Here is a 27,723-nt window from a genome sequence, read left to right as displayed (position 1 = left end):
ATCGGGCGTCACTGCCGGGCTCTCCCCAGGCTGAAATTTCACAAACTCGGACCGCTGCGACCCCTTACGGCGGGAGAGAAGGAAGCCGGCGGAGGGGAGGTGCACTTCGGTCCTCCCGCCGGCAGGGGGCGCGCGGCGGAGCGGCCCGCGGCGCAGGCGCAGGCGTGCCTCTCTCCCGGCCGCACGCGCTCCCTGACCCCGCGCCGCTGCGCGCCCTGCGGACTCGGCGTAGGGGTTGGCGCCGGTTCGGGTCTTGCGGTCGCGGGCTTACGCCGAGTGCGCCCAGCCCGCCCTGTCCGCGGCGCCTCGCCCCGGTGCGCCGCCGCGGCCCATGGGGAGAGTCGGCCGGGCGGGCCGGGTAAGTGGCTCCCCCGGCGGCGTCCGGACGGGCGGCCTGGCGGGGAGCCGGGGCGGGAGCGCCTCCCCGGGCGGCGCTGGATGCGAGGCCGCGGCTTTAGGCCGCGCAGTGAGGGGGCCGAGAGGTCCCGGGCCGGATGCCCGGGAGCCGCCGAGCCCTTGGCCTCCGGAAGGCGGGCCCGCGGCCCCGGCGGCGGGCGACCCGCCGTGTTTCCCCTCGCGCTCGCCGCCGCCTCCCTTTATGTGCGTCGGGTCACCGGGCCCTGGAGCTCTCCCGGTCCTCCTGTTCTTCCCTTTCCTGTCCGGGCGTTTCCTCGCTCCGACCCGAGCACGCTGCCCTGCTGCTTTCTTCCTTTCCCCTCTCCGTCGGTCCTGTTCTGAGAAAGTTGCCCGGGGCCTCGACCCTGGGCGCCGGGCTTGTGTCACCTGTGGCCCAGCACGCTTGTGCCCGCCCCTAGCGCCCGGGGAGCGGAGAGCAGGGAAGCGGCGGGCCGGGGGACTCCGGCTGCTGACGTCTCTCTGAGACGCGGGTTCGCCTGGACGGGCGATGGGAGGCGGAGCTCCGGCGGCCTCGGCCCCTGACCTTGTGAAGGCGGTGTGGTAGCCCCGACGCTCCGGCCGCAGGCTTGGTCCTGGGACATTTGCCCTGGCCCGGACCTTGTGCGCTGAGCAGCAGACGCGGGATGAGGAAGACTGGGTTCCTACTCTCCGGGGGTTTGGGCTCTGGGGAAACAGGCGTTGAGTAAGAACCCGTGCCCGGCTTGATCCGAGGCTTCCCGGAGCGGGTAATGCTTACCGCGGAGTCTGGGAGGTGCGCACGAGCGGGGAAAGGCTCGCTGCGGAGGACAGAAGTGTAAAGGTAGCCGGGGAGGAGCACCGTAGCGCATTCTGGAAACTGCAGGTAGGGTGCTTTCGAGGAGCGGCTAGTCGGGTGGGCTCGAGAGAAGTCAGTCAAGGGCAGACGCTGAAGGCCCTTATTGCTGGAGCCAGGCCTCCGGGTGGAAAGTCGCGTGTCCTAGAGAAGGGCCGGTGAGCACTGTGTCTCCTGGCGACAGGTGGAGTTTTTAAAGGATGCACCTCAGTTTCCGCACATTTAGGGGATACAGGTCACCGCCATTTTCACCGTAACAGAGATATTTGAGGAATGGGGGGTAGTGCATTAGGAACTTAAGCAGAAGGTGCGTTTTAGAATTTTCTTAAGAGACGTGCGGCCTGCGGTACAGCTTTGAGCGAGTAGGTTGTGAGACAGGAGTATGACAGGGTGTGATGGACTGTTATCAGCGGAAAGCTGTGCGACGGGGGAGTTCTGTGATAACTAAAGATCGCCTTTATGGAAAACAAGAACTGGGGCGGGGGGTTGTTGGTGTATTCCCAGCCGTGAACGTGCAGAATGCATTTCTTTTTTCCCCGGTTTGTTTTAAGTTATCTTCAGGTAACATCCAGGGCTAGTAATCCCCTAAGGCCGACATAACAGTGGATGGTGGAGGACGGACTGTTACACACCCACATTCCAGGCGACTCTCTTGGACTTTGTTGCCAGACTCTCCAGCCTAAGAAGGGATGTAACCAGGGTGTCAGAGGTGGACATACAGGGGGAAAATGTTTTTATTCTTTAAAAAGCCGTTGGAAGTTTTACAACTGGGCAGATTTCTTTCATTGCTTATTACCTATATTTTTTGTGAACATCAACATGCACTGCCCCGTAGTCCCTTCCTTTTCCTTTCTGTCTGTACATACTTTCCCATGTTCTTTAGGCTTCATTTTTTTTTTAAAGATTTTATTTATTTATTTGACAGGCAGAGATCACAAGTAGGCAGAGAGGCAGGCAGAGAGAGGAAGGGAAGCAGGCTCCCCGCCGTGTAGAGAGCCCGATGCGGGGCTCGATCCCAGAACCCTGGGATCATGACCTGAGCCAAAGGCAGCGGCTCAACCCACTGAGCCACCCAGGCGCCCCTTTAGGCTTCATTTTTGCTGTATGTTACATGAGTATCTATTTAATGGTTTTTTTAAAAGGTCTCTTACCATGCTGCTGCTTTAGGTGCTCAGAACTCGGACTTCGACTCCGTGGTATGGTGGTGGTGGTTTTTCTCCCATTATGACGGTATGCAACTTAAAATTCAGCACACTTATGTCAATAAGTGTGTGAAATAAGTTGTGTCCTTAAAAGGTCGATCTGAAGATCTTATTGTTTGATAATGTCAGTTAAGTAGGTGCACTTGATAACATTTAGAAAATATTTACAAAGTGCTTACAGTGTTCAAAGCATGGTGTTCAGCTGGAGATACAAAGATGAAGACAAAAACAGCCCTTTTAAGGGGCTTGAGAAAGGGAAGAAACAGGCATGTCACCTAGCAGGCAGCGTAACCTATGGGAGTTGCTCCGAGTGTGTTCAGGGGAAACACGCTGAAGACGAAGAGTTTATGTGGGGGTGGCAGTCACCGAAGGCTTCAGCGATCACGTGAGAGGTGAGCTAGGTGGGCTGCTTCTGAGAGGACTCGTTCCATGTTTTTTCTCCTAGTTGCATGTTTAAAAAAATACTTTGCCAGCTTAGGTAGAATTTTATCAAGTCATCGTTCTTCTGGCAGAACTGTGTTTACTGTGTTTCTTCTTAAGGAAAAAAAAAAAAACGGCGTGTCAAGAAAGACGCGTTGATCAAAGCCTGGTGTTACCATACAAAAGTAACAGGTATTTTAAAGTTGTAAAAGTCTCGGGTCCGTGTTTGTATTTGACCCTGGCTTGAAGTGTATCCAAATGTTAGCGCTGGGTTTTATTACCTGGCACTAGAGTTCATGAAGTAAATGTGTTCTGCCCTCTAACGTCTCAGCAGTCATTAGGTTAAGTTCACGTGCGGGGCAGTCTCGTCGGTGCTTGTTACATTTCCCTGACTGCAGTGGGAAGAGTGAACGAATCAACTGCTGTATTAGACGTGCTCCAAACAGCTGAAATCACGATGTGCAACCTTTTAAGGAAATCACATTATGTAAAAGAATAGTCCGGAATCAGTGGGAATGGGATGCAGGGTACTGCCCACCCCTGGGCTGGAGAAATCACTTGAATGGGATGGGGAGGGGGTGGGCATCAGGAAGCAGATTTTGACTCTTTCGGCAGATTCAGCGGTGCTGTAGCATTACAGTAATGAAAAGCAGTCCGTGCCTGTGTGGATGGATAATGAGTGTGTCATTGCTCAGATCAGTCCAGGTCTGTGGATTTGAAGTTCTGCTCCAGCGAGAAAAGTGAAGAAAGCTCTTCCTCATTTACTGTGATTAACAGATCTGATCTGTAAGCTCTGTGTTAGCAGAAAAGCGGCAGATGCTGGGAGATGACATCAGTTTCTAATACTTGAAGTGTGTTTTTGAAAGTTTTGAGGACAGAAACGGAGGTTTAGATGAACATAAGATTCTGCTGCATAGTGATTTTCGAAGCTTGGGGAGGGAGGCAGATCAGACGGGGTTGTCAGCAGAGCACCTTTGATTTGGAAGTGGAGTCGCTGGAAGTGTGGCCCTGTGGGACCTCATTAATTCAGCCGTGAAATCTTGGCTAAATACTGGATTCTTGGGTGGAAGAACTCTGGTGGAGGAACAGATCCTCTGGACCGTTTGACTTTCTTTTCGCCCCCAAATGTGGGGAAATAATTCCATGAAAGTTTACGCTTCCTGGTAAGGAGATGTGCTGGTGTCCGTCAGCAGCCTGTCACCTCATGCCCTCTCCTCCGCTGCGGCTTCTCCCTCCTGTTCACCTAGTCTTTCGTTTGTGTGTGGTAAGTGTATGACACACACCACTTGGGATTCGAACCGTTGTAAGTGTGCGGGACTGTGGCAGTAGGTACGTACACACTGTACAGCCAGTAGCACCGTCTGTCTCCAGACCTTTTGCCTGTCTCTAGCTTTCTAGTGGGACCTCGGGCCTTGTGTCACTTCACTGCTGATTCACGCGGCTGCACAGACTTGACTTAATTACTAGTGTCTCAGCAAATGTTTGTTTATTGAATTCCTACCCTGTGCCAGAAATCGGAGATGCAGAAATGGATAAGCTAATCTTTTCCCTTCATAGTTCAGTGGGTATTTGGTTAACCTATTTCCGTTGGCACAAACATATTTGTAAATACCGTTTTTGATGAGGTTCTGAAGTTTTTTATGAAGAAGTGCAGGAAGAAGTAGAGTTTGGGTTGCAAACCAAGTTTGGTAATTTATCTTTGTTTGAAATTTCCCTGAAAGCTTCGTCGTTTATATTTGTTTCCCAGGATGTGTTTGTCTTCCCTCGCCTTTATGAAAATAAAGAGAAAACAAATGAACCCACAGTTTAACTAGGCTTTGGTTTAGTGACTATTTGGATGAAGAGAGCCCAGACCGGTAGAGAGGTTGGATGAAAGGTGCATGTCGCTCTTGAAGTAGTTGGAGAACCACAGGAGCAAGCTGGACATTCAGCGTTGTTTTTCTTTGCTTTGCTCAGAGTTCTTCAGATGAAATGTAAGTGTAAGGATATTAATTTAGATAAGAGCGATTCGTTCCGAATACCGTGTGGGCTCTGCGGAAGGTGCAAGAAAGCCTCTGAAGTTCTCTGGTGCAGTGCGCTTCTGCGCGCTCGTGTTGGCCAGAAGTTCCTGGAAGGATGGCTCGGAAGGGGTTTGCAACTAGAGCCCTACCTGTGCAGTGGCCCGCCTCCCTTTTCAGCTCTGTGTGGGTCAGACGTGTCGTGGTCTGGGGAGGGAGCAGCGGACTGAGCAGACTGGATCCGGGTGTTCGTGGGCTGTACCAGAGTGTGGATTAGAACGGGTTCTGAAGTGGCCGCCAGGGGCTTCCCTTGCTGTTTCTCTGTCGCCTCAGTGACTTCGGCTTACCCAGGCTCCTGAGTAAAACGCTCACTCTGTCTGGCACTGCAGGCAGCGGGCATTTATTTCCCTGTTAGAGACGCTGTCTAGGAAATTCTTTGTTCGTGCCGTCAGCCGAGCGGGTAGTTGTCACGGAGGCCTGCTGAGGACAACGCGCAAGCTCGCCGCGGATTGCGGGTGACTCGTTAGAGCAGCAGCGGCCGCCAGCGCCCTGGGCTCTCCTTTATCCCCGTTTCTGGACTGCCTGGGGGGCCTTTCATCAGACCTCAAACCTGAGAGCTTGCAGGTAGTCTGAGGGTGGAATATTAAGGGAGAGAAGAAACCGAAAAGCGGCAGCCGTAGCCTGGGCCCTGACTTCCAGGTCAAGAGCTGCTCTGCTCAGACCCAGACCGGCCCCTCGCGGGGGTGGCGGGGGCTCATGTTGGTCGCCGCCCCACACAGAGTGGGACCAGGTTTGGCCCGGATGTTGCGGTGGCAGGGTCCTGGAGGACGGAGAAGTGTAACGTGCCGGAGAGAAGTTTTTGCCCTGAGTCAGACACAACTGGGGAGGATGAAATACTTGCCTTCTCGTCTGTATTACCCGCTCTTTCTGCGAGACGGACACAGGCGAAACAGGATTTGTTTTAACGCAGTTTCTATGGCAAAATGCTGTCTGGACCTGGGAACTGACAAGAGTTTTTGGAATGTGTCCATAAATCAGAAAGTACCCATGCTGAAAATTGTGCAATTTCGGGATTTCCGTGAAGTTTTTTTTCTCTTTCCATCTGTGAGAAAGAGATTGATTTTTTTTTCTTTTTTTTAAATTTTGGGAAGTGGTCTCTGTTGTGGTTTCACGCAGAACATTGAGTTTTTTAAAAAGGTGACAGTAAGGATTCAGGTTGTGCTGTTCCCATGACTCGGGTTGAAATGGGTCTTCCCACCGTGACCTTGGGCAGATTTATCGCGCGGAGTCCCAGTTCTGTAGGAGGCTGGGCTTTGATGCTGCCATCTAGTAGGCTTCTCCAGTAAGGCTGCCTGAGTGGGAACTCGGGCTTTTTCTGTTGTTGTCAGCGAGGATATTATGTATTGATCACTTACTGTAGATTATTGATTATCCTAGTAATCAGTGTTCTCAGAGATTATAAACTTCAACTTGGTGGAATACGAGGAAGTCAGGCTGTTCATGATCTGCTCTCTGCTCTCCTCAGTAATCATTCGGGATTTATGAAAATACAGCATCCGTGATGTCACATCATGTCATTTCTGTTTTTCTTTAAATTTCTAGGCATATGTTTAGGTTTCTTCTTTATAAAACACAGCTAATAGTGCTAAGTCAACCTGGTAGTGCACTGTTGTACATTTTCTCCTTTTTGTTGAGACAAAAAATAACTTTTAAAAATTGGATACATATGGGGCGCCTGGGTGGCTCAGTGGGTTAAAGCCTCTGCCTTCGGCTCAGGTCATGATCCCAGGGTCCTGGGATCGAGCCCCGCATCGGGCTCTCTGCTCAGCGGGAAGCCTGCTTCCCTTCCTCTCTCTCTGCCTGCCTCTCTGCCTACTGTGATCTCTCTCTGTCAAATAAATAAATAAAATCTTTAAAAAAAAATTGGATACATATAATTGACAACATGTAATTATTAATAATCGCTATATGCAATAGTGCAGCATGATTTCACTCGTGAGTTACTTGATCCTGCAAGTTTATTTGTAAACTAACACGCGGATCCGGCAGTAGAAGGGGCAGTGGTTGGCAGCATCGACGTCTTGGCTCCTGTTGCTGAAGCGCTGAAGCTTCCTGGACAAGGTGTTCTCGCCCGGTACCCTTCACCTTTAAAATTCCATGATACTGAGTTATTTTAACTTGGAAAGATGTGACATCTTTCCTGTATTTTGCATTCTTTAAACCTCATCTCCCTTGCCTTTCAGCATTAAACTGGAAAGATGTCCCTGTACGATGACCTGGGAGTGGAGACCAGTGATTCAAAAACGGAAGGCTGGTCCAAAAACTTCAAACTTCTGCAGTCCCAGCTTCAGGTCAAGAAGGCAGCGCTGACGCAGGCCAAGGTAAGATGCCCCCCCACCGTGGGAGCAAGATCTACAAAGCACGCTCCTCCTCAGGAGCACGGGTACTTCGGTTTCTCCTCTGCCTGTGTTTCAAATGCGGAGGGCAAACGTGTCTGCGGGGAGAGGCCCTGGGCGCGGAGAAGTACGGAGTTTAAGGGATTGTGCTTCTCCAGTCCTGGGAATAGAACCGTTTCAGGGAATCAGAATGAAGGAAAAAGCAGGACTGTTTCCAGCAATGACACTGGTTTTTAGGCTTCAGTCCGTATGTCTGAGGTTGGCCGAAAATGTGGTTGAAATGTTGCTTCATTAGCTGTGTTCCTGGGTCCGGGCCTAGGAGTCTGCTGTTGGTGTAGGTGGCGTGAAGGTGGCACATGGAGGAGTGAGGCTGTGCAGGAATTCATAGTCTGTTTGCCTTAGTGCCGGCTCAGACTGGTCTGGATGTGTCGGGCATATGTACACTGGGAGGAATTGGCTTGTTCCTGTTGTATACGTGGTGGGCACTGGTGACAGCTTTGAAACTGAATGACATACAAGGCGTTCCGAACACAGTTATCCACTGAGTACTACACTCGTAGGAACGAGAATGGTATCTGATTTGCTTGTTTCTTAAGGCCCTTGTTTTAGAGCGTATAACCCCAGTGGAGGCTCTATGCCCCTGAAGGGGGTGAATATTGTCCTAATGGGGTGAACACTGCTCTTTCTATGTGTGGAGCACAGACACACATCAGGTACGTGAACAGATACATAGTACATCTGTGGTGAGGTTTTATGGGCAGGGAAGAAGGTATTAAAAAGCTTCTTGAGGGCACCTGGGTGGCTCAGTTGGTTAAGCGACTGCCTTCAGCTCAGGTCATGATCCTGGAGTCCCGGGATCGAGTCCCACATCAGGCTCCCAGCTCCACAGGGAGTCTGCTTCTCCCTCTGACCTTCTCCTCGCTCATGCTTTCTCTCACTGTCTCCCTCTCTCTCTCTCAAATAAATAAATATTAAAAAAAAAAAAAGTTTCTTGAGGGGAAAGCAATAATGAAACAAGAAGTTAAGAAAACCTGCCTTAGAGATCTATTGAAATATTTACTGATAAAATGTTTGAATTTGGGGCTTCTGGGTGGCTCAGTTGGTTTAGCGACTGCCTTTATCTCAGGAGGATTGAGTCCCGCCTCCGGCTCCCTGCTCAGCAGGCAGTCTGCTTCTCCTGCTGACCCTCTCCCCTCTCATTCTCTCACTCTCTCAAGTAAAGAAATAAAATCTTAAAAAAAAAAAAAAAAAAAAGTTTCAATTTAGGGGACTTGCTTTAAATTAATCCACTATGGGGCCGGGAAGGTGAGGAGTCACCCAGAATGCAGTAGCTGGTGTCGCTGGGTCAGAGAGATTTAAGGATTCATGAGCCTTTTCTCTTTACATTTTGTGTTTGGAATTTTACATCATAAACGTTTTCTTAAGGTTCTGGAATTATTTTTCTTTTCCTTTACCACCTCCTCAGTCGGTGCTCGTATTGAAGTGCTCTTGTGAGTGCTTAGCGCTATGGAAGGTTTTTAGGATCAGGATACCCACAGGTAAAGCAACAGTGTCTGAAAATTTTAGTTTGTTTTGTCAGCTCTCGTGATGAGGGTTTTTGTCTTTTTCATCTTCATCATGACGAGATGCACTTTTTTTTATGTCAGTATTTTTAAAGAGACAGAATTTTGTTGTTTTAAACTTTCACCCTATGTGAAGGGAAGATTAGCAAAGGAAGTCTTATTTTTCCCTTTAATTTTTTTAAATTGGTAAGTTTTTTAAATCTTTCTGAATTTCATGTAATTTTTACTCTGCACACGAGATCTAGGAATAAGGTTTTATACCGTTTCATGTATCATTCTTCAAGGCCTGATACTCCCTTTTGTGAGATGGCACTGGATGTAAGGAGCAGTGTCACACTTAAGGACGTAAATTCAGTTAGACTGAGTGGATGTAACTAGTGAACAGTCTTAGGTCAATGGGGAATAACAAAGCAGAAGAGAAGTCAGACTGTACTGGGTGTACACAGATTAAAAACCGGGCTAATTCTTTAACTACCAGTGTAAATATTGTCAGCTTCAGAGATCACTTGCAGCCAAATTTTAAAAATCTAACCAGTTTGTTTTCTCCTGCCCAGTGTAACTTCAGGATCACTTCTTTCTCCAGTCAGAGCATGTTTACACCCTGTAGGTTAAAAACTAGCTTATATAAAATACAGTTCAGAAAATAGATCCTTTCAAGAAATGTACTAAAAAATTTAATGAAATTTATTCATCACATACCGATTTTTGTGTGCTATTACTTCACTCACGTGAAAAAGTGTGAGATGCTGAGAAGCAGGAGTCTAGACTCGGACATCCTATGTAGCATCTGCCTCAGTTTAATTTGCGCCTGCCAGGTTTTCCCTTCTCCAGTAGAGTGACGTTAGCTACGAGGTTGTCTCTTGAGCTTTCAGATGGGTTTTGAAAAGATAGGTCAGAATAAAAACTGGCCTGTGAAATCATTTCTGCTAACTTTCTTACATCTTTTTGAGATTGCTGTGTGAAGTTAGTATTTTTTTTGTTCTTGAAGGGAAGTTAAGGTACGTTGCATTGATTCTCATAGCTTTAATTGACTAATAAATTACTCAGTACTAGGTTGGCTTAACCAAACCTGTAAAGATGTTTGGTGGAGAAAATTTTACATAAAACCGAAAGATGGAGCTGTGCTCTCATCTGTGGGATGATAGAAGAGTACATGGTTCTGATCATCTCCCTCATTGTCCTCTCAACTATGGTATTTCATTGGTGGATTTTGTGTTTAATGATTGGATTAAGCTTGTTTCCTTAACATTATAAGCACTGGTAAATTCAAGAGGGATGGTGGTTTAGTTTGAGCCTTTTGTAGTAATAACAGTGAAAACCTATAACCCTTTAAATTGCACAGGGGGGTCGAAGCTTCGTAAGCACAAGACCAGATGGTCACTGCCCTTGCCCATCTGAGGTTCGCGCTGCTTCCGGACAGCCCGACCCCACGGGCTGCAGCGCTGGGGCCAAACGGAGCCCAGCACCGCACCTGGGAGGCACTCGGTTTTCCGGAATTATAGGGCGTAGAGAAGTAAGTGAAACTAGACCACCAGGAAGTTATCAGACTGGTCTAGAACATGCGGCATTTTACAGGGGCCGGAAAAAGAGGAGACAGAGGCTCTGCGCTGGGAAAGGAATCTTTTCTAAATTGAGAGATTTAACAATCAAATGAGTTGTGGAACTTTGGTGTGATTTTGGTTCAAAATAAAATCAGCTATTTAAGTGTCATTTTAGGGGACAGTTTAGAAAACCTGAGTGTAAATTGGATGGGAAATGGTACAGGGGATTATTGATTTTACTAGGTGTGGTGGTAGTACTGTGCTTACATAAAAGAAAGTCTGTAGTTTGGGGAGGTTAAGGGAAAGTGTTGTGAGTCTCCAACTTCCTTTCAGATGGTTTAGTGCAAGATACCGTGTACGGTGAAGAAAATGTGGAAACGTGGGAACAGTGGCTGCTGGGACATGAAGGAGGATTGTTCTCTTTTTAAAGTTTTTTCTGTGGGTTCGTAATAAAAGAGGTAGGAGTTTAGATTCAACTGGGAAGGGAAAACTCCTAATCCGAAAGTATCTTTTGCTGAGGATGTACAGACACACCTGTTCGTGGTGAAAGACACCCACCACTCCGAGTGTGTTGTGCCGTTACAGACTTGCCCTCCTGTGCTCAGAGGGAAAATCAGCATTAGAGCTTTTCTCGTATATTATATATATGCAAATTTAAATAAAAGAAACCAAGCTTACTGTAAACCTTTTATAAAAATAGAGGAAATTTGTGTTGTTAAAAAAACGCTACAGTAATTGGTATGTGGTAATGGTAATAACTGAATTAAAAGGCTGTTGTTTTAAGATTGCTTTTCTCATATCTGGAGAAGGCTTGTTACAGAGACCACGAAGCTTTATTACAAACAGTATGAGTTTTAGTTTGAAGGTTCAGTGTCCTTTTGTTTTCCATGATTTTAGAGCCAGAGAACGAAACAGAGTACAGTACTCGCCCCAGTTATCGACCTAAAGCGAGGTGGCTCTTCAGACGACCGGCAGATCGTGGATACCCCCCCACACGTCGCAGCTGGCCTGAAGGTGAGCCCTAACCCCCCCCCCCCACCCTCCAGTGGGCTCTCCTGTTTCACCTGCGTGTCCTCAGAGCACGGTCCCCCTCAGTGGGTCTTTGTAGGCTAGCCAGTGTCCTTTCCAACTGAATTTTAAAAATTAGTATTGAATGTAAAATAGTGCATCATAGAAAAATCAGAAACTGGAGAGATGCAGAAAGGAAAACAGTAGGACTTCACTCCTACCCTCTAGAAGTTAAAACGTTTATGTTTTGGAATAGCTTTCCATTCTCTGCCTCCTCTATCTACTGTTCTCTGACTTGATTTTCTCACTCTATTTATGGTGACCGTCTGTGTTAAAAAGTACAGGACTGTATGATCATTTTAATGGATTCAGTGTACTTCCTCAGATGGGTATACTATAATTTATTTAGTTCACTTAAAGCTGGATATATGGGTTGTTTCTAATTTCTGCTATCAAAAAGGAATGTTAGTGCTTATCGTCTTATCATGGATGAAAATAGAGAAAAGGTTGAAATTCTGTCAACCGAACCTTGATTACCTTCAGCGATTTTACATCATCTTGAAAACAAAGAAACAGACATCATCAGCTCTGTAAACGGGTTAGTGAGGATGGGGAGGATCTGGACAAAGATATCAGAGAACATAGTTCAGATGACACAGAATGGGGGGTAAGTGAATTCAGCGTAGACTGTGGTTAAAATCACGCCCACCGTCAGGGAACTTCCATCCTTCCGCAGGTGGCAGTCAAGCAGTGTGACTGCAGGAGTGTGATGAGACTGTGCGCACAAATGGCTTAATGAAAAATGACCAAAAGGTTAATAAATAGGATATGCTATTATTGCTCTTTCTAGCAAGATCCTCTTCTCACCCCGTACCCCCACACCCATTAGAAAGAACGCAAATGAATCTGAGACACAGTCCCAATTGCATGACCCCTCCTTCCTGTATTTAGTTTTAGTCCAGACTGTTCTGGGTTTGAATCTGCTCCCCTCATTTGCCTTTATCCTGAGCCTTCTGGGCCAGAAGAATGGGTGTTGGTCCTGCAGGCTGATCGTCTGTCGAGGAGGAAAGGGATCCCTCAGTGGAGATGTTTCTGGGGATTCTTCGTCAGTCAGCATTTTTACCCCACAGATTATCTACCTAATTTTCCCTGACTGCATCTCATCAGAAACTGGTTCACTGTCTTTTGTTAACTGTGTCTAGATTCTGTGATATCCCCACAGCATACGAGTGTTTTAGTTTCTCCAGCGTTGGGGTGTTAACGTTTAAATTTTTAAAAATTGGACTGATTTGGGGGCACCTGGGTGGCTCAGTGGGTTAAAGCCTCTGCCTTCTGCTCAGGTCATGATCCCAGGGTCCTGGGATCGAGCCCCACGTCACACTCTCTGCTCAACGGGGACCTTGCTTCCTCCTCTCTCTCTGCCTGCTTCTCTGCCTACTTGTGATCTCTGTCTGCCAAATAAATAAATAAAATCTTTTAAAAAAAAAAAATTGGACAGATCACTTTACTCTTGATAGCATTTCGAGATGATGGCTCATTTCCACTCAGCAGGATTTATACAGTAAAAGTTGTTTACTTTCAGATTTTGAAATGACAGAGAATTAACCTTGATGTTGACAATTAGTTTTGTCTGAAACTCTGTGGTGATAGTATTATATAAATTGAATAGTTAATTGTTAGTTTCTGTCCTGTCTGAATAATAACTGAAAGGAAATCTTGTTCATGTGCCTCTGTGTTTTTTAAAATGTCTTTTATATGAATGCATATTCGTAACTACGCTTTGGGAACCTTTCCTTAAATAGATTTGTGTAACCTTTCCACTGTTCAGGCCTGAAGCTGATTATAGCTGTTTTTCTCATATACTCATAGGACATCATGGTTCCTGATATTTAGTTCTAAGGAAGCATTGAAATGCGTGTTTTACAATACAAAACATCAGATGGAACCGTGTAATGCAGGAATGATGGGATTTAGATCCATTGATGGTGGACATAAGCTCTTTGTATCACATCAGTCTTGTGTTCAAATACATTTTACGAACAACTGTCCTGCCTTTGTGAGTGTGGGCAGTGTCCTTCCTGCAGGCGGTACAGGGTGAGCCCTCAGAGACCTTAGTCCCAGCTTGTGCTTGCGCAGGGTGTCTGTGGAGACCAATTAAGGCATCTCATTCTCACAGATAACTGAGGAGGAGTTATGCTAAGAAAACTAACATGAAAGTGTGGAGGTTTAGGTCCCCGTTTTCAGGTCAGCTGTGCTCTGTCTACCTTTTGTTTTTCTGATTTCTTTAAGGCTACCTTTTTTCTCTCAAAGAGTAGCCTCAGTTTCTAAATATACAGAAAAATGCAAAATGATCTTAGCGGACCCTAAGAGAATGAATGATGAAGGGAATTCTGTCTACCTGTGCCAGACTCAGTTCCTGAAATGCAGCGCACGTGGAAAGGGATGTGTATTCCAAAGGGCTTCAGAAAGCCTTTCTGCCTTTTATTGCGAATTCTGAATATATCATGTTTCCATGTAAGCAGAATCTAAAATTAGTCTGTTAAATGACCACAGGAATGATTGTTATTCATGGATTATTTATTTAAGTTTTCAGAGAGACATATTAAAATAAAAATATTCATTGTTTATTATAAAGAGTCAAATGTATTGCTTGAAATTTTAGATGGTGGCAGCTTGTTTAGGAATTGCAACAAGATGCCCTAAGGTATTTATGGAATTAATACTAAACTGAGCAGGGAACTCTTGGTTCAGCTGCTACATAGCTACCTACTGTGTGGCCGTGTCAGGTCACTAACCCTCCTTGGGCTTCTGTTTCCTTGTCTATAAAACAAAGGAGGCAGATGGGTGGTCTGCAAAGCCCCTCCTAATGCTCATATTCTTTGACTGTGAATAAAATTCTAAAACATGAGGATGATACATGGTCTGGCATTTTTACCTTCCTCAGGATCCTGTTCCCAGTGGATTTTCTGCAGGAGAAGTTTTGATTCCTTTAGCTGATGAATATGATCCCATGTTTCCTAATGATTATGAGAAAGTAGTGAAACGCCAAAGAGAGGAACGACAGAGACAGCGGGAGCTGGAAAGACAAAAAGAAATAGAAGAGAGAGAAAAGTAAGGCTCTGTTTGGATTCGAGGATTTTTTACATTGAAGTATCATTGTGCTATTAATGAGTGAACCTTTGTTCTGCCTGTAAGGCTGAAGTTAGTTTTCCTGGTTGCTCTAAGCAGTCATCAGAAGGAATCAGTCTGTTTTTAAGATTTTGTACAAGCATACCTCATTTTATTGTGCTTTGCAGAGGTAGTATTTTTTACAAATTAAAAGTTTGTGGTGGACACCTGGGTGGCTCATTTGGTTGAACATCCGACTCTTGCTTTTGGCTCAGGTTCTGATCTCAGGGTCCTGAGCGGGCGCCCTGCCTCCTGCTGCACGCTCAGCACGGAGCCTGCTTGAGGTTCTCCCACTCCCCTTCCTGTTCCCCCGCCAATAAATCGATCTTTAAAATGGCAGCTCTGTAGGAGCCAATCCATCAGCACCGTTTTCTTTCTCTTTCTTTTTTAAAGATGACGTATTTGAGAGGGAGAGTGCGTGTGGAAGTGGGCGGAGGGGCAGAGGGAGAGGAGGCTCAAGCAGTCTGTGCCGAGCGTGGAGCCTGACATCGGGCTCCGTCTCCTGACGGTGAGAGCGGGAGCTGGATTCTCCCCTGACTCAGCCCCCCAGGTGTCCCTCAGGGCCATTTTTCTAAGAGCATTTGCTCTCCTCATGTCTCTATTACTTGGTAATTCTCACAGTATTTCAGACTTTTCCACTATTCGATTGGTTATGGTGATAGGATCAGTGATTATGACTTGCTGAAAACTCAGAGGGTGGTTGGCCTTTTTTAGCAATATTTTTAATTAAGGGATATACTTTTTTTTTTTAAGGCTTAGTGCTGTTACACACTTAACAGACTCCAGGATAGTGGAAACATAACTTTTCTATGCACTGGGAAACCAAAAACTCTGATTCCCTTTGTTACAATATCGGCCTTACTGTGGTGGTCTGGAGCCAAACCAGCAGTATCGCCAAAGTGCGCCTGCCCTTACGTTCCAGTGTGAAAGCAAACGCTAGAGCAGACTTCACGTCCAGATGCAGAAAACTTGGAAGTAAACATTCTAGGTGAATTGTTAAAAAAGTAACTTAGAAATCTGGAGTTGAATAATTGGACATTTTTCCTGTTCTTCTAGAATCAACTATTTAAAATACTTGAAACATTATGGGCACCTGGCTGGCTGAGTTAGTAGAGCGTGTGATTCTTGGTCTCAGGGTCATGAGTTCAAGCCCCATGTTGGGCAGTAGAGCTTAATTTAAAAGATAAAATACTTAAAATGTTTCTTAAGTTTAACTAATTTTGAGCCAGATGGAATTTTGAAAAGCCTATATACATCTTTTATTTATATTTTTTAAAGGTATGGGTAAAAAGGCTTTATTTGTAGTTCTTATTTTATAAATATTGAATGTTAATTATATTACCTTTGTTGATACGCGTTAAATCCAAAGAGGTAAACATCAAGGAAACTTTTCTCTTGCTACTTACATCCATGTGTCTGTTAAATTTGTTCAGTTTAATCTTTTGGATTTTTCTCACTTTGCTCACTTCTACGAAATTTAGTCTTCAGCCAGTTATTTGCACATGTGCCTCCTTCCCAACCCCCTAAATTAATAGTTTAGCGGGAGAGAGAGGGCTGGAGTATTTTCTAGCCAAGAGCAAGTCAAGGTGACATCCTTGGGTTCACATCTCTGAATTGGTTCCTCTGTAATGAATATTTGGTGCCTTTGTTATCGCAGGAGGCGTAAGGACAGACATGAAGCTAGTGGGTTTTCGAGGCGACCAGATCCAGATTCTGATGAAGATGAAGATTATGAGCGAGAGAGGCGGAAAAGAAGTAAGGCGTGAAACGTACATGTCGCGTTTCAAACATGGTGACATTCTGCTGTTTGCTTTTCATGGTCAACTTGGTAAATAGTTCAGCTGACATCGATTTGGGTAATTTCCTCTCTGGAATCCCAGCAGTCCTTGTTTTCCTAACAGTTTTAACCTACATCCGGTTTTCACTTTGTGCTTTGAGATCACTTTCTCACGTGTGTTGCTTGGAGATCTTGGGGATACCTTAAGTACATGCCAGTTTCCTTACCCACAGCAGCATCACACAGACCTCTTCTCTGTCGCCAGCCGTGTATCTCTTCAGCATGAACAGAGAGTCAAGGCACTCGTTTCCACAGTTTTTGCCACTAACATGCATGAATCTAAGGAAATCCCTTAACCTCCCTGGACGTTTGTTTCTTTCAGGGTCTGTGGAGAGCAGGGCGACAAGAATTTGAGCCAGGCACTTCATACGGCCCCTTCCATCTAAAACTTCACAGGCAGAATTGTCCTTGTGTTAGAGCTGAGTTCTTCGTGATCTCTAGATAGCTAAGTAGTGCTCATTCTTGAGAGAATGGATTGCTTCTAACATTAACTTCATTGTGTTTTAATTGCTGGGAATTCCTTGGTTTAGTTGACCAGTTTGGTGGACAGGTTGAGATTTATTTAAGTGAGGAATGTAAGTCTTCTGCTTGTCTACGGGATACCGGGTACTGGTCGAATAAGCACCTTCATAGATGACCTGCTTCATCACACAGCTCCTGGAGCTGTGATTATCCCCGTTTTGAAGGTGAGGAATCCAGGGCACAGAGGGAATTACTGCTGTTTAAATACAGGTCCGCTGTTCAGCTTATCCAAGGTCTTCATGTGCCTGAAAACCCACGTGGTCATCTTCAACATGGGACCTAAGAGTCATGTTACCGTAAAGTTGCGGCATATGTCCGTGTACATGAACGTGCTCGTATGACTAGTGGTTTGGCAAGCCTGGTCTTCCACAGGGTGCAGCCAATGCTGCGTTAGGGTTTAATGTAAAATTTAAGATACTGATTGAGTTGGAAAGGAACAAGTCTGTAGTAATTTAGAATTTTTAATCTTTCAGTGCAGACATGAATTTAATGTATTTATAGGAGGCTTACTATATGCAACCACAAAAAACCAAGTTCAGAGATATAGAGAGAACAGATGGGCAGTTGCTAGAGATGGAGGTGGGAGGTAGGCAAAATGGGTAAAGGAGATGAACAGGTACAAGCTTCCAGTTATAAAATAAATCATGAGGATGTAACGTACAACATGGTTGTAGTTAATAAAACTATATTGCGTGTTTCAGAGTTGTTAAGAGAGTAGATCTTAAAAGCCCTCATTATAAGAAAAAACATTTGTGACCGCGTATGATCAGTGTTAACTACACTTACTGTGGTCGCAGTGTACACAAACAGTAAGTCGTTATGTTGTACACCTGAAACAGGCCATATGTCAGTTATACCTCAATTTAAAAAAAAAAAACACATGCTGAGCACAGTCAGGTGCTATGTTGTCTTCCTAATGGAGAGGAGAGTTAACACTTGAGTGCGCTCTGTATGTCAGGCATTGTGTTAAACATTCCATATCCATTATCTTACCAACTAACAAATGTTAATTGACTTGTTTTAGAAGCCAGTGTATAGGTTGAATGTTTGTCTTAACCTTGCCAGCGTACAGATTGGCTGCCCTTTGGATAAGGAGCTGTGTTTTCTATATTAAGGACATTGTTTTTTTAATATTCACAGGAGCCATATAGTCTAGTATTAGGAAAATAATGGCATTATAGCTGTTCTGCATGCTGCTGTTAACAGAGCGATATTCACATTTTAACCAGATTCATGGCAGATTTCCAGTACTCACCTGCATTTTTTATACTGAACTCAGAGCTGATTTTTTTTCAGTATCAGTCAGCCATCACCTGGGTCTTAGTGACAAGGTGAAAAAGAAACGATACGAGGTATTTCAGAAAGAACATGTTTTATTCAGGTTCCTGTTTTTTCATAAGTGTGTTGTCTAGTCCGGCCACGTTCTCCGTGCCGCACGTATGCCGGCTTTAGAGGAGCTGCTTTTGTGAAACCTTACATAACGCTGGTGCCGCATGGTTTGTAATCAGTTCTTTTAAATTGACATTTTATTGTTTTGATCGTTTCACTGGCTACTAAGTTGTAATACGCATGTTAGGGTTTGTATTGAATGAAAAATTCTTAGGTCCTCCATGCGTGTTCTCCAGTTGCTGGGTGGCAAGTGGGGTCTGTTTTGGTGGTTGTGTCGTCACTGTCCAGGAAACAGGAGCAGGAATGGCGACAGCCCAGGAGCCAGAAGCACCCACCTTTCCAAACAGGTGTTCAGCTGCAGTGGTTGACGCCCTGGAAGGAAGTGGGCGGGCTCGTGGGCTGGGTCGTGCGCGAGAGCATTGGTGCCACGGGCAACTGGGTTTTATTCTGTCTTTGCCTGTTATTCCTCCGAAGGAGTAAGGTCTATTAAACCTAAAGGAGATAACACCTGTGAAAACAGCTCACAGGCAGCAGACTCTCAGGAGGGTTGTGTTACTGGTTCCTAAGTAACTGCTCCTTCTCTGGGCTGTGTCCTTTTACCTTGTGTTGACTCATTAACTGTATTCTGGGGCTCTTGAATGCCTGCTGTGAAAAATATAATTTTGTCTGCCTCTGTTTTGCCCATTTTCTGTGTTTTTAATCCCAGACTCAGAGATGAACTCGTAAATGTTAGCAGGAGGGACGAGGTGGCTGGTGTCCACTCCCCCGCCCCCCAGAAGGGATGTGGTACAGCACGGGGTGTGAGGCACCCGAGGGTCTCCTCCTCTAACGGTGGCTTCATTCGTGTCTTGCAGGTATGGGCGGAGCTGCCATTGCGCCACCCACTTCTCTGGTAGAGAAGGACAAAGAGTGTACGTACCTGTTTCTTGTCCTTTGTTATTCGGACCCACATCTGGGGCCTGGTCAGGGGAAGTCTTAGCTGGAAGCAGCCAGCTGTTCTGCACGTAAAGGGTAATGGCCTGAAAACCCATCCTCTGGCCCCAACACGGAGGCCAAGGGGGCGACCGCCCTTCACTCCTGTGCTTTAGAAGTTTTCACGCCAGGCTGAGGCTTGTGTTTTATGCAGTGAAGTGCTTTGCTTTTCAGTAATTTATTTTATTTTCTCTAACATCTCATAGTTGGAGTCGGCTTAGAACTAATGTAGCTCAGTTTACGGTTTTCATACTCTTGGGGTTTGGAGGCTGCTAAATGCATGACCTTCCACAAGGTGGCAGTGCCTTCCTCGGTTAGATTTTTTTGTAGTTCGGTTTCCTTACTTGTGTTGTCTGTATTTACTTAGATTGCCAAAACATGTTCACTGCTGTTTCTTCTCCCGGTGATCTATTCTAGAATATTTGGGTTGGAATTGAACTTTGATACAGCATCTAGATCATTTTTGTATCTTTTGGATTGGACTACACCTAAACTATCCCAAGAAAATACAGTCATCCTAGTGCTTTTTTTTTTTTTTTTTAAGATATTATATATTTATTTGACAGAGATCACAGGTAGGCAGAGAGGCAGGCAGAGGGGGGAAGGGGACAGGCTCCCCGCTGAGTAGAGAGCCTGATGCGGGGCTCCGTCCCAGGACCTTGAGATCATGACCTAACCCGAAGGTAGAGGCTTTAACCCACTGAGCCACCCAGGCGCCCAGTCCTAGTGCTTTTTAATACCTGTTGCCCAATTTATGTTATCTTTTTAAAGAAGATAATTCAAAAGATATAGTTAAATACCTTTTATGTGAAAACACCTGACAAACCATAAGCCCCAATAGAATCCTAGTCTGTGGGAATAGAACCCAAGCATCTAGGTCTTTTTAAATGCCTCCCTGTTCAGTGCTCTGGCATTGTGGTCCCTAATCACAAAGACCCTCATTTACTAGGCTAACGAGGTAGTAAGAGTAGAATCTTAAGACCGGTACACAAAATGCTGTGAGCAGCAGAAGAGAGTTAGTTGGGTCTGCCCATCTTAAAGTTTTAAGCACAGATTGTCATTTTAGAGCACTTTAAAAGGTGAATAACATTTCAGTAGGACGTTAAAAAATTTTTTTTGAGGAGATAAAAGCAGGTGGAGCAAAGCAGGAATCAGGAAGACAGTGTTCTGCCTCTGGTTTTTAAAAATGTCATGTAGTGGCTGTAAGATTGACTTGTTTTTTTCTTAACTCCTTGTAAGTGTAAGTAACTGATCTACGTAAATTTAGTTCTGAACTCTTTTGTAGTATTTTGGTAAACCTGATTTATTTTTATTCAACAGTACCCCGAGATTTCCCTTACGAAGAGGATTCAAGACCTCGCTCCCAGTCTTCCAAAGCTGCTATCCCTCCTCCCGTGTATGAGGAACAAGACAGACCCCGATCTCCCACCGGACCTGGCAACTCCTTCCTTGCCAACATGGGGTAATGGCTCTGAGTGCGCTCATCTCAGTAGCGTGAGAAGGACGAGACTCCGTGTGGAGTGTTGCCAGCCTTGTCAGTAGACGCAGCTTTTGTTGGGGAATGAGGGCGCTCCCGAGCTTATGGGGAGACACTGGTGTATTTGGTCGCAGAGCGTCCTTCTTAAGAATCAGCACTCGAGTCCTGTGGAGGGTGTTCCGGCCTGACACTGGTAGGTTTTGGACCCAACAGTAAGCCTTCTGATGTAAGTTTTGAATGACTTCGATACAGTGTTAGAGTCTATAGGTAGGAACAGTTTCTGTGATAATTACTTACATTGATTTTTATAACATTTGCGAAGAAAGTAGCTCTTACAAATTAGAGCTGACATATGCTACATCCAAAGGGCGAATGACATTTTTTTCTTGATAAAATGAGCCATTTGCTTTAAGATCATGATTCTGCAGTTTGGGTTTAAAACACTTAGTCATTCTGACTATAATTAAAATTTGTTTGCCGGCATATAAAATTCAGTTTTAAGGTTGACTTTCTGGTGGGGCTTGAGGATTTGTTTTTTGTTTTTTTGGGTTTTTTTGACCCCCACTGGATTTGGCCTGCGTTTTGGTTTAAAGAATGTTTTACAGTGTTGCCTCTGTGTGTCTCATGCTATGAGCTGTCAGTGAGGCAACATGACACTAAGGCCTCCACTCTGCCTCTGACAGGGCTGCTGTGACTACAGCAGTGACCCTGAGTGCCTGTGCTTTGACTCGGAGAGCCCCTGGAGAGAGGGCCAGGCCATGGGAATAGGCGGATGGGCCTCACGCCCTCAAGAGGGTTTTCAGCATTTGGTCTTGCTGGGATCCATCTCCTCGACCCATGCTGTTTTCTGTGGGTAATTGGTGCTTATTAAATTACTTGAAGATGAATGCACTTCCTCGGTCACAGTAGTCTCCTCTACAAGCAGCGTAGATGGAGAACATGTCCGCTCTGGCCCTAGGATGTGTGTTGAATGGGGGACAGATATGAAGCTGGTTTTTGTTCTGCTGAATTCCTTTTGAACAGGGATTAAGTGTTCCTCATGTACCCCAGGAAGGTAGAGGGTGGCGTAGCTCAGCTGTCCTCAGGCTTCTCTGCTCTAGGTTGGCTTGTTCAAGTGGAATTTGTAAGGGAAACAATGAGGTGATGCTGTTACTTGAAGCAGGGTTTTATGATTCAAGCCTTAGATAGCAGTAGTCACGGGCCCCATAGAAACCCGTGAAGCACCTGCCAGTGCAGTTCGGACGTGGGGTGCTAAGGAGGGAGCTGTGGCCTGGGAGCCGAGTTGTAGGTTCCAGTTCTGCTTGACCGTTAGCACCTCTGAAAGAATTTCTAAGTTCAGTGTCTTACTTTGCTCCTAGTCAGCCTTAAGCTGGTCAGCTAATCTGGGCCTCAACATATTTTTTCCATCTGTTAAATGGATGATCTCTAAGAGTTCTTTTGGAGCTGTCATTGGAAACTCTTTTGTACGATCTAGAAGAATGCGGTGCTTTACGTAATGTGAAAGCACACTTGTAAGTAAACCATGGTCGGAAACTGTAGAGCAGGGCTGACTCTGGGGCATGCAGGACATGCAGCGTTTTCTCACAGGGTGTGAGAGAACCTCGTAGGAAATGGGCATTTTCCTTAGCTCCGAGACGGTCTTGGGATATCCAGGATTTCAGCACTGTTTTTTTTCCATTTTTTTCATCCTGAACATCCCTGCAGCTCCTAGCGAATGACCTGTTGGTAATTCTGTGTGACCACATTGAAGCCCATGTGGGGTTTATGCTTTCTTTTTAGAAGGGAGTTGCTGTGATGTGAAACTGGTTTATGCTGTAACTGGTGACTTCAAGTCCAAGAGCTCCTTCTCTTTTCCTTCCAGTGGCACAGTAGCACATAAAATCATGCAGAAGTATGGCTTCCGGGAAGGCCAGGGTCTTGGGAAGCACGAGCAGGGACTGAGCACGGCACTGTCAGTGGAGAAGACAAGCAAGCGAGGAGGCAAGATCATTGTGGGTGACGCCACAGAGAAAGGTGGGTCTCCTCCACAGGCCGCCTTCCGGGTGGGAGCAGGGGGCGGGGCGGGCCAGCACCAGAGGACGGCCCTCTCTGGAGTCCACAAGAATTTGGGATTATGGTGCATCCCAGCTCTGTGTTGTGGACACAGACCCTCCAGAGGCTCATCTGTTTGTTTAGAACAGACCTAGAGATAGGAAGGTTCAGGGGAGAAAAGATGGGAGACCGGCAGAAAATAAACAGCGCTCAGAGAAGTGATTTCATGCTGATTTGTACTAGGCAAAGACCTTGTTAAACTGGTGAAGTCCTAGTTAGTTTTTAGGTCATGAAAGAGCCACATATAGTTTGTCCATCCTGTTAGAGTTCTTTACTTTTTCCCCTGCCCTTTCATTTTAAGTGTGATTTCTCATTTTCTTAAAGCTCCATCCCTCTGTGAGATGTAATGTTATTTCACAGTCTGTTGCTAGATGATGCCTTCCCCAAGTAGCACTTGGTGTCTTATTTTCATTTGATTATTCTGTTCTGTGCTGAGGGCATATTGGAATGAGACAGACATAACTTCCTTCCCATTTAGAGCAGAATTGAGTTTATTTTGGCGATGTTAGTTTAGCTCCCTTTCCTAAAGAAAGAAGAAAACTGTACTGCAGCCCTGTCAACACGCAGTCTGAGGAAGAAGTCAGCAATCGCCCTGATTTGGGGCCAGTGGCTGGCCAGTCCGCTGCTTGTTAGGTTGGACTAGTGACCTGTGGCCACACTGCATGTGCCACGGTTCTGATCCATAAGGTTTGTGGTCCGTGCTGTCAGCTACATGAACTGAGGAGGTGAATGAAGCGAAAATCACAGATCAGAGATGCTAAAAACTTGTAGAAATATGGCAAAAACCTGTACCAAATCGGAGCAGATACTTTCATCACACATAAGGCTACATTTTTGCTCAGAGACTGATTGCATAAAAGCTTATAGATGACTCTGAGGACATAAATAGTGGGAAGGACTCTTGAAATTAAATTAGTCATCGTAACTTGGACTCGATGTTCTAACACGCCTACATCTTAAATGTTTTGCTACAGATGCATCCAAGAAGTCAGATTCAAATCCATTAACTGAAATACTTAAGTGTCCTACCAAAGTGGTCCTCCTAAGGGTAAGAAGCAGAATGGAAACCAGTTTTCCCACCTTGATTTTTGCGTGTCTCTCCACTCCGGGCTATCTGTGCGTGCTTTCCACCCTACTGATAACGGTGACAGTTAAAGAAAGCCGAAAATGATTTGTTTTGCAAATGATCCTCCTGGATAGACTCCATTAATTAAGATTGATGTTTTAGATTCCTTTTTCACTAATGTTGTTTTTTTGCTAAGTACAGTATTTAAGACCACAGTGAGTAATTGCTTTAAAATATTTGAAATTGTTACAAGTTACTCTTTGAAGCCTAATGTATGTGTGTGTCTTTATGTTGTGTTTCTCAGAAGATTTACTTATTTCACTTGTTATTTTACAACATAAATGTATTCATGCACTTATGCTCGTTATTCACACCTGAAACACACTTACTTTTGCCTCAAGCAGTAGGTAAGCCGTGTTCAACTTGGGCATCTGTCCGTGTAGGACACTCTTTTTCAACTTCTACTGAAAGTAGCACATAAGCTTAGAAAATTTTTTTTCAGTTAGATGAGTAAATGGAGTAAGAGTGTACATCTGTACTCTCTTACGTGCCATGAGGTCATAATTTGCTTTAATTCAGCGTGTTAAAAAACGTAAATACATATTTTCATTTTGTTAAGCAATACCAATTTTTGCATACTACAAGTATGAAAATTTTCATCGTGTCATTTGGGATTGAGAACATTTGCCATCGTGAAAGAAAGTTATTCATCTCATTTATGTATTTGTAAATTATACTTGAACTAACTCATTTTTGTTCATAGAACATGGTTGGTGCAGGAGAGGTAGATGAAGACTTGGAAGCGGAAACCAAGGAAGAGTGTGAAAAATATGGCAAAGTTGGAAAATGTGTGATATTTGAAGTAAGAGGGTTTTCTTTTGATGTTTGTAACCCAAGTTGTAACTGACAGAGTACCACACATTTTCAGCAAGTAGAGACAAGGTGTGCTGTGAGTGTGTTGTTAGGACCTGACAGTGACAGATGTTCCTTAGTTACCCTTCTCTTACAGGGTTATAACAATTTTAAACATGACGACAAGAAGGACTTCAAATTTTTTTGGTGAAGAAATAAAATGTTTCATTTTATGATTGAGGTTTAATTTGGTGATTCAGGACTGTCATGTGCCCAATAGTTCAGTTAGTTGGACCTGCCTTGGGTTTCTTTCATTGGGCAAGTGTATATTTAGTGCCTCCCACATGCATTTGGGAGGCAGGAAACGTGGGCTGTGCTCTCAGTGGTGAGTTCAGTTGAAGAAACAACGAAACAAGCACATGTAAAAATAGGGTATGTGCGGTTGCTAGACTCTGTAGTAGTCACTATAAATACAGGAGTCGAGGAAAGGACTTGGTCACAAAAAATAGAGCAGTCAGATGTGCGCTGAGCTTGAAACGCATGGGTAGGATTTGGATAGGAGGAAGAGGTGTCCCGGTGGGGTCACAGCTTCTGGGAGCCTAAGGAGGGCTCCTGAGTGGCATGGTTGGGTGTGCTGGGAACGAACGGGAGGCCGGGGGGGTGCTGCTTGGAGAGCCCAGCGAGGGAATTTGAGTGAATGAGGGAGGCCGTTTGGACACAGATCTTTTCATTAAGTTTCGGATCCTGCTCCGGCCGCTCTCTTGTTTCATATTCTGTCCGATGACCGCATCATCTGTTGAGGTGTCGCTGGTGTAGGACCGCTTCAGGGTCAGAGAGCGCCCCGCTTACTGAGCTCTGCATTGCTTGCACCTAAGACAGTGCCTCTCATAGACAGATACTCAGAAAAACAACAGACGGAAACGGAGTTTTTGATGAAGAGCAAATCGTACTTACAAATCCTTGGTGTTAGACTTGTGTGATGGTAAATGCAGTACTTCCCGGACAAGGACCTGCTAAGGAAGGAAGCACGTTCAGCTACATGTCCATTGGTAACTTCACCTGTTACACTGTCATTTCTTTCTCAGATTCCTGGTGCCCCTGATGATGAAGCAGTACGAATATTTTTAGAATTTGAGAGGGTTGAATCAGCAATTAAAGGTAAGTGGCAGCACTAAGTGTCAAGAATAAGAGAATGCAATTTGTGGTCTTGAGCCTAAGAACACACTCTTGCGATGCCTTACAGGACGCCTGTACTAACTGACGCTCTCTCTGTTTGTCTTTTAGCTGTTGTTGATCTGAATGGGAGGTATTTTGGTGGACGGGTGGTAAAAGCATGTTTCTACAATTTGGATAAGTTCAGGGTCTTGGATTTGGCGGAGCAAGTCTGATTTTAAGAACTAGAGCACGAGTCATCTCCAATGATCCTTAAATGAGCTGCAGGCTGAGCAGAGAAAGAAAAGGCGTCAGCCGGCCTGGGTGGCTGCTGCATACAGAGACTCTTGGAAGGACTTCTAAGATACATGTCGATTGAACCCTTTTTTATTTTGTGGTTTTTTAAATATAGTATAAAAATCCTTTAAAAAAAAAAAAAACAGTCTGTGTGCCTCTCTGGTTGTTTTCTCTTTTTTTATTACCACTTCTGAGGTGACTACATTTTTTGCTAGGATTTCATGAGAACTCTCAAATGCTTCAGTGATACAGCATTTCTTGCACTAAAAAATCTAGAAAGTTTTGGGATATGGGGTTGTATTGTCATCCTTTGCTTTTCTTTCATTTTTTGATGCATTTTAATAAAACCTGCAAGTTATTAAACTGTAGCTTCATAAATTCTATAATAAAGCATCATCTTGGCAGTCTGCCAAAGGTGAAAATGTTTGCTTTCTCTAACAGAGAAGTTCTCATTGACTCCAGTCATAGAAAACTCTTTGTGACGTGAGCTAAGGTTGAAGAATTGCAAACCTGCCATGACTGTTTGGATAAATCCTCTTTGGTGAGGTTAGACTGTGGGGTATGTGGTGGGTGTAGGGGTAGATGGGTGTAAAAACCATGGACCTAGCACTTGTTTTCAGAGACTCTACTATAGCCTCAGTGGATGTCGGAAATGATGTGTTGATTCTAGAATTCACAGGTACGTTGTAAACGTGTGTCCAGTTGTATTTTGGAAATAGTGGCTCCTTGAGGGTCACATGTCTACTGGCAAAATTCGCAATGACGTTAGTTCTCATATGTAATTTTGAATTTATAAAATGTTGCCACATAGGCTACTTAACTTGTACTGCCAGTTGATAGAATTCTGGAATTGTGAAAAATTGTACCTTTGAAGTGTGGTGGTATATATGGCTTAAAAATGCAGCAGAACCACAAAAAACAAAACAAAACAAAACCGGATGACTATACTTGGTACTGAGGTTCACTGCCAGCCAGCACAGGACGTGTATCCAGAACATGCTGTGCCTGTGTTCTGTCCGTGCTTGCCCACGTACTGCGTGCCACTTTCCCGGGGCAGCGGCTGGAGAGTACGCGTCTGTGTTGTCTCTAGGTGATTACCACATGGAAGTGTGTTGTGACCCTGTGGAGGGAAAAGCACTCAACAATTCTTTGCATCCATGGTTTGGAGACATAAGGAATATTCTGACCCTTTTTAAAAAAGGATTTGCTCATGTTTTTATTTAACATAAATAAAAAAATAACATTTTCTCTTTTGTGCTATTATTTTACTGAGTAAAACTGAAAATTAAGACTTGGTTTTTCTGATAAAGGTGCACATATTCTATTAAATAAGTTTGGGATAAAGAATATAAGGTCCAAGAATTGCATACTTGAGTATTTTGCAGGAATAAAACCATCAGCAGCCCCGAGACTCGAGCAGGTCTTCCTGTGGAGCTGACCACCCGGACCAAATCCCGAGTGTGGAGGCTGCCTGGGGGCTCACAAGTACCTAACTGTGCTTATGCTAAGTACAGACCTTCCTCGGCTTCTCGGGTTTGCTCCAGCA

The 27,723-nt window shown here is 45.0% G+C and overlaps 1 protein-coding gene and 1 pseudogene across 1 annotated transcript; one reads left to right on the top strand and one right to left on the bottom strand.

Moving 5' to 3' along the window:
* Nucleotides 1-216: 216 nt before the first annotated feature.
* RBM17 (RNA binding motif protein 17) lies at nt 217-26,615 on the top strand. Its single transcript, XM_032881645.1, has 12 exons — nt 217-358; nt 7,091-7,228; nt 11,244-11,360; nt 14,299-14,465; nt 16,180-16,277; nt 19,125-19,181; nt 20,563-20,704; nt 22,581-22,732; nt 23,785-23,858; nt 24,640-24,738; nt 25,814-25,886; nt 26,013-26,615. Exons 2-12 carry the CDS (start codon nt 7,106-7,108, stop codon nt 26,114-26,116), a joined length of 1,206 nt encoding a protein of 401 aa, XP_032737536.1. The 5' UTR covers nt 217-358; nt 7,091-7,105; the 3' UTR covers nt 26,117-26,615.
* Nucleotides 611-1,450, bottom strand: LOC116881716 (annotated as a pseudogene).
* Nucleotides 26,616-27,723: the final 1,108 nt, after the last annotated feature.

This window comes from Lontra canadensis, unplaced genomic scaffold (assembly GCF_010015895.1).
Source record: "Lontra canadensis isolate GAN:19392208 unplaced genomic scaffold, GSC_riverotter_1.0 scaffold76, whole genome shotgun sequence".
NCBI classification, from domain to species: Eukaryota; Metazoa; Chordata; class Mammalia; order Carnivora; family Mustelidae; genus Lontra; species Lontra canadensis.
Note: the sequence above shows the minus strand (reverse complement) of the source record. Positions and strands in the feature narration are given on the sequence as shown.

What these genes read in the sequence shown, in the direction of transcription:
- RBM17 (XM_032881645.1), top strand. Translation starts at nt 7,106, where the DNA reads ATGTCCCTGTACGATGACCTGGGAGTGGAGACCAGTGATTCAAAAACG. An exon ending in ACGTCGCAGCTGGCCTGAAG is followed by an intron (nt 11,361 to 14,298) that starts GTGAGCCCTAAC and finishes TACCTTCCTCAG; the next exon opens with GATCCTGTTCCCAGTGGATT. An exon ending in GAAATAGAAGAGAGAGAAAA is followed by an intron (nt 14,466 to 16,179) that starts GTAAGGCTCTGT and finishes TTGTTATCGCAG; the next exon opens with GAGGCGTAAGGACAGACATG.